Below are 7,624 nucleotides of genomic sequence, written 5' to 3'. Positions count from 1 at the left end.
GTGCGCATTTTCCAGGGTTAAACTTCGGACAGGTATTAGTTATTGATTGGGAATTGCATTTGATAAAATTAAAAAGCAAAACAGATGAGAAGGGGTGGAGCTCCGTGTCAGCCCGAGGCTCTCTGCAACCTGATTGCATTTTCAAATTATTATTCTAACTTTCAAACATGATCAAGCCGTTTCTCTTTCTCTCTCTGTGCTCTGTTGCTCCGTGTGATTGATTGGAGGAGTTTATAGGCTGGCACCCCCATCGTGTCTCTTGCCGCTCACGCTCCTCATGATTGGTCCGCCTCCTGCAGCCGCAGCCACCAGAAGCGCCTCCTCTCATAAACCTCGTCAGACCGCACTAACGTTTCCCATTACTTCCAGGAGAAGCAGCGGCTCACTATTAGGAACTTTGCGTGCGACCTATGGCACACAACTAGCAGGTATGTGTTGGAAAGCGACTAATGTCTCCTCTTTCCCCCTTTCTTGGTGTCTTTTCTCCCTCACGCAGCTGGTTGGAACATCTGGCTGTGAGCGCAGCTGAACCCAAACCATCATTTCGGGGTATTGTTTTATCGCTCCGGCCTGCCTCTCGGCCCTTATCTGTTTTGGGTCTTATCAAACGGTTATCTCTTTTGCTGTGAAGACATATTGCGTTTTGTTTCCTATCTGTTATGTGTGTGTGTACTTGTGCGCGCGTGTGTGGGAGGACAGAGATTTGACATGGACGGATCCAGTGCCTCTTAAGAGCGCTTGATGGTAGTATGGCAGCCACTGCGGTTTGGATGTGTTTTATTGGAGCTGTAGATGACACGGGGCCAGTGAACATGCCGTGAAATGAGCAGTCAGATACTTCGCTTGAGTTTTTGTTATTGTGGGAATGTAGGCTGCTCTTTTAAAGATGAAAACAAGCTGCGCATCAGAGGTGGATTTGCGTTTCTCCGGGAACTTGGCGAGTTTCTTTCCAGATGTTTATGGGACGAATTTCAAATCCAGTTGGCCGTAACTTTGCGCCCACATGCGTAAAGCTTGTTTTCTGATTTTCTAACGCAACTTTTTTTTTGTCGTTACAGGGTGGACTACTCCCTGACGATTTTTATTAACCCCTACAGTGTATGGAAAGTGCTCCTGGATGGACCTGGGCGAAAACAGCTGGTCCATGGTCAAGCGAGAAGTATCCAGCAGCCCAGGGTCACCGGCTGAGCAGACCTACCTGCACGGTGACAGCAGGAGGGACGGTCCCACCTCGGATGAGCTGAGGACACCTCCGAGCGACCTTGACGCACTGGGACACCGTCGCTCCGACAGCAGATCACTACACTCCTACGTTCACTTCGGACACCATAACAACACCCTGCCCACCGCCGAGGACATCCCGCTGTTTACGGATTTAGACCAAGGCAGCAAACTCGTCCTCTCCAGCGGAGCGCACAAGGCGAGCTTGCTGGTGGACCCGACCGACATGTACCAAACACTGGCCATCGCCGCAGCCCAGAGCCAGACTGGATATGATTCCTCCTCTGGTGGTTATATGCACTCCAACCCCAACTCCCCAGTGTATGTCCCCAGCTCCAGGGTGGGCCCCATGATACCCAGCCTCTCATATCTGCAGGCCAGCGGCTCTGCGCAGCCCAGCCACGCCGTCTCCAGCCACTCGGTCTGGTCGCAGTCCGCCCCGGAGAGCCCCTCATACAGCACCGGCAGCCCTCACACCTCCACTCGGTTCCACTACCCTCCAAGCCCGCCCATGAATAACGGGACGCCCAGGGACACCGGCTACAGTAACACGCTGAATGTGAGCAGCAGAGACCAGTACGGCCTCTCTCGGCCCATCAGTGGGACCTACGCGAGTCCATACTCTCCTTATGTCGCACCGCAGCTCTCCCAGCTGCCCTCGCCTTGGACCGGGGGACCTTTTGATAACACGATGCTGCACACCTTGCAGAGCAGAGGCGCGCCCTTGATTCGAGGACCAAACGGAGGTAAGAAAAAAGCAAAGTGGAGATGGGCGTTTAGATGGAATCATTTTCATTCTCACTGTTTTTAAAAATAATAATAATAAAATTCCTTGTGATGTGTCTTTACGCAAAGTGCTCAACTGCAGTGCGCTTCTGTAACACAACTTGATCTCTCTGTGGGGGAGTTAAAAGCTCGAAAAATAATTGAACTAGCCAAACAATGTTTAATAAATTACCACAAAAATATTATTACAATGTTTAAAATGAGTCCAGATTTGGTCTGAAATGGCGCGTGTGTGTGAATCCTGCAAGAAAAATATGCGTATTTTTGTGCGCAGGCCTGAAACTGAGCAACATATGTGTAACCATAAAATGTTTTTTAAAGTAAAACTTAAAAAAAGTATAAATATATTGAAAGTGTTTCAGGTTTATAAAATGAAATCAGTGGATCTGATTTGATTTGCTTTGATGGAACACATTCCTTCATGAAACTTACAACCTGCGGGCAGATCTTTATGTTTTAAAGCTGTGCGTTCTGCTCATTTCAGTCTTTCTTTTCAGTTTCAGATATTCTCGACGACATGGGGGAGAGCAGAGAGTGCGTCAACTGCGGCTCCATCTCCACGCCGCTCTGGAGGCGCGACGGCACGGGCCACTTTCTCTGCAACGCCTGCGGCCTTTACAGCAAAATGAATGGGCTCAGCCGGCCATTAATTAAACCACAGAAACGGACGGTAAGCAGGGGACCACTTAACCGCTCAATTTCCTGCCTAATCGTTTTAAACAATGGCTGGAGGTTATGGTTGATGTTATACGCAGTGTCCGATGGGAGAAGGAGACTTTTATGAGACATATAAACCTTTACTTTAGAGCTGATTTTTTTAAACAATATTTTTGTCTCTTTATGTGACTGATGAAGTAAAATGGGCAGACATATATTTGTAAAACACACCACAACAAATACATTTGACATTTTTGTTTGTGCTTTTTGTGCAAAGTGATGACATTAATACTCACATTATACCATTAATATTAATTTATTTGCCAACAATCACAGAAATTACGCAGGGTTGGAAGATTTGCTCGCGCACAGATCTGTTAGTAATTTTCCCATCATTTATTTGAACCGAACAGAAGGCAGTGATTTCATTAAATTTAACTCAGCCATAACTGCAGCTATTTGTTAACGTAATTAATCAGGCACTTAATCTGTCAGTGCTTCCCTTTGGTTATTCAATCTTAATGGCAGACAGTAAGGACAAATCTTTTCCTGGAGCCATTACGCGCATTACGCACAGTTGTTACAAGGAATCTAATGACACGAGTGACTCCCTGAAATCCTGGAAAAAAGCTGTGTGTAAATGGCAGTTAAATGGAAGTCACAATAGGGCCGGTATTATTGTTAGGAAACAGGGTGTGAATGGTCGAATTGTAATGAAATTGGCAGAGTGTGGCTTTTACTTTAAAAACATTTTCCTTAATTTTAAGTGACAGACAAAGACGCTTATTAACACCACCTTCCTCTGTGAATGCTCCAGATTTGTATTGATTAGGATGATTAATCTAATGTTGCGTTTGTGTCACCAGTCAACGTCTAGAAGAATCGGCCTGTCCTGCGCCAACTGTCAAACCAGCACGACCACTTTGTGGCGCAGGAACGCGGAGGGAGAGCCGGTGTGTAACGCGTGTGGGCTCTACACAAAATTACACGGGGTGAGTGGAGATTTTATTATATAGAGATATTTATTTCTTTAAACCGCAACAATCACTTTGATAAACCAACGCAACATAAATAAATAATAATAATAACTGGCCTCCAAAAACTGATCCAATGCGCAGGTACCTCGGCCGCTCGCCATGAAGAAAGAGGGAATCCAGACGAGAAAAAGAAAACCAAAGACCTTGAATAAAACGAAGGGATCCTCTGGTGAGTCACTGATGATTATTGCTTATATATTCTTGTGGATAATTAAAATCAATATGTTATTGTATTTTTACAATATGATCTAAACAAGATATATATATTTTTAGGAAATAACAACTCTGTCTCTATGACTCCCACATCCACATCTTCATCTAATTCCGAAGATTGCTCGAAAACCAGCTCTCCCTCCGCACAGGTGTCAGGGGTAAGAAAGACTTTTTAATTCTTTAATATTTTTTATTTGAATAAAATTACAATGCCGTCTGCTCCATTTAAATTCAGTCAATTATAATTGGTGACATGATGGTGATTTAAAACCTGAAATAGAGTTGATATTAAAACACTGAATGTCAAACTTTGTCCTCAGAATTGAAAATTTTCTGATGAACAACCCTGAAAGCATTTTGCTACAACAGGTGTTTTGTTAAAAAACAGATCACATGCAGGCTGACTGATGGTCTGTGGTGATGACTGCTGCTAACTAATGTGTCACGGTGACATTACAGTGAGATGAGCTTCACATTACTCAGGATCTGGTGCTTTTTGGCATTTCAGTGGGGGTGTTGGGGCCCTGAATATTTTCTCACATGCCCCGAAACTTTTGGGTTTTTAAAATACCTTAAACTTTGTGTCATCCAGATAGGAATATGCCCATGATGTTTGTACTACTAGACTATTCACTAAAGAAATCTCATATTTATTATTCTGTTGACTTAGTATTGGAGACCATATTTACTTGGCAATTGTTGTGGAACCTTGGTTTGAAATCACATTATTATTATTATTAATATGAAATGCAGCAGATCTGTCAGCTAAAGGCTTGTTCTGGGAACTCTACTCCAGCATCATGTAACAAACATAGATTTCACCAAACCTCTAACCTTCCTTTTTTATGTGACTTCAAAATAGCAACAATAATAGTCAGTTTTGCCTCTTTTTAGGTGGCAGCAGTGAAAGTTAGTCATCCTCAATATTTGTTGTGTTATGGTTTCAGAATGATGAAGACAGCTGGTGCACAATTCCATACAGAATTAGATTAAGGCTCTAGAGGAGGTTTTTTCCCCTGGCAACTATCATGTTTTTCCTAATATTGTACAGATTTTTAAGCATTTATTATCTAATTTGGCTTGAAAAACAGGTCGTTGCCATAAATGGTAAAACTCCCCCGGGGAGCATGAACTAAACCACGGTTGGATGAACCCTGAATGTTTACAGCATGTGGAGAGACAAGATGCTTAATTCATACAAGTTTTGTCTGCTTTGAAAATACAGTTAATGTAACAATGCATATTTTTCCTTTGCTCTGTTGTAGGTCAGTTCATCCGTGCTGTCCAGCTCAGGGGAGGGAACCGGCTCCAGCTCAGCGGTGAAGTACCCGGGACAGGATGGCCTGTACACCAGCGTGGGTCTGTCCCAGCCATCAGATGTAGCTTCAGTGAGGGGTGAACCCTGGTGCCCCTTGGCTTTAGCTTGAACATCTAAATCTCTGGGAGGACAGCAATCCCTGGCCCCTCTGTCTGGATGCTATGTAGTGTGGAAGTATTCAAGGGGCAATGTTTGTTTCCTTCCTCGCAGCTGATGCAAGAAGAGTCGGACAGGGGGAAAAGAAGGGTGAGGTGACCTTCAGTCACACTGCAAGCTTGACTCGAGCGTGGAATAGCTGGGATTGGTTTCCAGATTGGTGTGGGGGATCTTGTTGCCTTAAAGAAAACAAAGGGAATCGCCAGGCCAGATGATCAATCAGGTGGCCTGCTTTGGATGGTTTCTGGACCCCGCCATGCACTCGATATCTCTCCCATCCACCATGGCACAGACCCAGATCTCTTAAAATAAAGCCATCGTGTACATAACGGATTTCCTCTCCGACGAAAAAGCTGTTGATTGGATACCACTGCTTCATAAAGCGCTATATTCTTTAAGGACATTTAGATTTTTTGTTTTCTTTCCACAACTGGAATCAAGCCACAAGTGCCAAGACAACTTTTATGAATCAAAAGAAAAAAAATATTTATAAATCTTCCATTGTTGAAAACATGGCTACGATTGTTAATAAAGATATCAATATAGAGTAGAAGTTAAGCCATTCTGACGTCTTCTTTTCTATTGTTTTTCCTTTATAAGTGGTTGTTTGTAGTACAGTAGTGTTGAATCTGCACATTTTCCACTGAAAGCTCTTACTGTATTTGACTGAAACTAGTTTGGTTTAAACAGGGTATAAATGTCATCTGGTGGTTTTGTTTAATTATTTACTGAAAAAAAAATGCAAATAATCAACTTTTTCCAGACTAATTTCTGACATTGAAATGTTGTTGAAATGGCAGCATTAAGGTACTATTCTCAAAGCAGAGCTACAAAAACTCTTTTACATGTAAAGCGGTTGGTTGGCTTGTTTGAACAAAGCACACCCAGAATAGCTGTGGGCCTACTGACCTTTATGTTACAAGACATAAACTGCAAAAGAAGACTGTTGGCTGCACTGCGACTCACTATAAACTGTGTACCTTTCACAATGCAAGCATGTACTATTGCATCATTTTTATACCAAAATTAGACCAAAGAGGAGAGTGAGGTCACCTCTGAACAAATTCATGTTACTTTGATGACTTTGACTAATCCCTGTGAGGATTAAAGGGAGTGTAATGGGTCCAGGAGTTGAACAGAATGAGGTGTTAAAGTGGACAATTGAGAGAGGGAATAAAAGAAGCAAATATAGCAATGCAATGTTTTCAAAATGTTGTGGCAAGATTTTTTTTTTAAATCCAGCTGCATGAGTGGCATGCAACATTAAAATTCCATGTTTGATTTTTCACACTGTTTGTCTCCACGTCCTGCAGCAGTGGTGTGGTCTGAGTGTTTCAGGCCATGACACAATCATGAGGTGATTTAAACCTGAAGGCAATCTGATGAGTTACACGTGAAACTTGGCGTAAAGACAGTTATTTCTTATCTTTTATTTTCTTTTTTTTCTCACAACTTGCTTCATCCAAAAAGGGCATGTCATTCATTCTTCTGGACTTATTTATTTTTCTAAATATCATGTTTATTTAGCATCATTTTTTTGCTGTTGTTTTTCTTTTTCATAAGAAATTATTTTATTTAAATTTCAGTCCAATAAATTGTTCTGGTGATGCAAATGAATTGACAGTGACCCTGTGTTTTAAAGGAAAAAGACTTGTGGAAAGAACTGTGTTCTTGCATAATATTAATATTACTCAGGCATACTTTTGTATGAGGCAATCGTAGCCATGCTTTAACTCCCTATTTCTCCCTGGCGGAACAAAAACTGGCTATTTTCTCAGATGTTTTCATGATTGGGAGGAAAGCACATGAGCCAAGTATTTCCTGGGGAGAAAAACTGAAAATTTGTGCTTCATTTTCAGAAATTTACCTAATTGTTTTTCAAAAATTGCATCTCAAACCAAAAAAAGATTCTTGCAGATTTTGATTTCCAGCTTTCTCTGGGTGGTTTGCTCCCGCATTCTGCTTATGTTTCATTAAAGCAAGCCTTTATTCTTCCTGACAGCTTTTTTACTTAAGAGTTTTTCTTTTCTCCCGGCCCCTGAAGGCTCAAAGCACAATCCACTTTCCTGTGTCCTCTTGAACCAGCAGCTCAAAGTACCTGTCACAATGTTTACTGTACTTAAGCGAATATGGCCTGTGAGTAATACCACATGAAAAGATTTTTAGAGATGGTTAAGATTTATGTCTGGGCTTAGCGTTATCTGTCTGCTCTTTGACATATTGATTTAGCTGAGTT

At 42.3% G+C, this 7,624-nt stretch overlaps 1 protein-coding gene across 3 annotated transcripts; it reads left to right on the top strand.

Moving 5' to 3' along the window:
- The first annotated feature begins 278 nt into the window (after positions 1 to 278).
- On the top strand, positions 279 to 7,389 carry gata6 (GATA binding protein 6). 3 transcript variants are annotated; one of them, XM_050032518.1, is made up of 7 exons: positions 279 to 428; positions 1,059 to 1,967; positions 2,505 to 2,677; positions 3,531 to 3,656; positions 3,783 to 3,870; positions 4,032 to 4,072; positions 5,180 to 7,389. In XM_050032518.1, exons 2-7 carry the CDS (start codon positions 1,118 to 1,120, stop codon positions 5,339 to 5,341), a joined length of 1,440 nt encoding a protein of 479 aa, XP_049888475.1. In that variant the 5' UTR covers positions 279 to 428; positions 1,059 to 1,117; the 3' UTR covers positions 5,342 to 7,389. The 3 variants fall into 3 exon arrangements, with proteins under 3 accessions (XP_049888475.1, XP_049888471.1, XP_049888474.1); XM_050032514.1 differs by having other exon boundaries at positions 3,975 to 4,072; XM_050032517.1 differs by lacking the exon at positions 279 to 428 and adding an exon at positions 692 to 937 and having other exon boundaries at positions 3,975 to 4,072.
- Positions 7,390 to 7,624: the final 235 nt, after the last annotated feature.

This window comes from Epinephelus moara, chromosome 21 (genome assembly GCF_006386435.1).
Source record: "Epinephelus moara isolate mb chromosome 21, YSFRI_EMoa_1.0, whole genome shotgun sequence".
In the NCBI taxonomy this organism is placed as follows: Eukaryota; Metazoa; Chordata; class Actinopteri; order Perciformes; family Serranidae; genus Epinephelus; species Epinephelus moara.
Note: the sequence above shows the minus strand (reverse complement) of the source record. Positions and strands in the feature narration are given on the sequence as shown.

Excerpts from the sequence above, each read along its gene's own strand:
- gata6 (XM_050032514.1), top strand. The coding sequence starts at position 1,118 with ATGGACCTGGGCGAAAACAGCTGGTCCATGGTCAAGCGAGAAGTATCC. Across the intron at positions 1,968-2,504 it reads GATTCGAGGACCAAACGGAG|TTTCAGATATTCTCGACGAC; the intron begins GTAAGAAAAAAG and ends CTTTCTTTTCAG. Across the intron at positions 3,657-3,782 it reads TCTACACAAAATTACACGGG|GTACCTCGGCCGCTCGCCAT; the intron begins GTGAGTGGAGAT and ends TCCAATGCGCAG.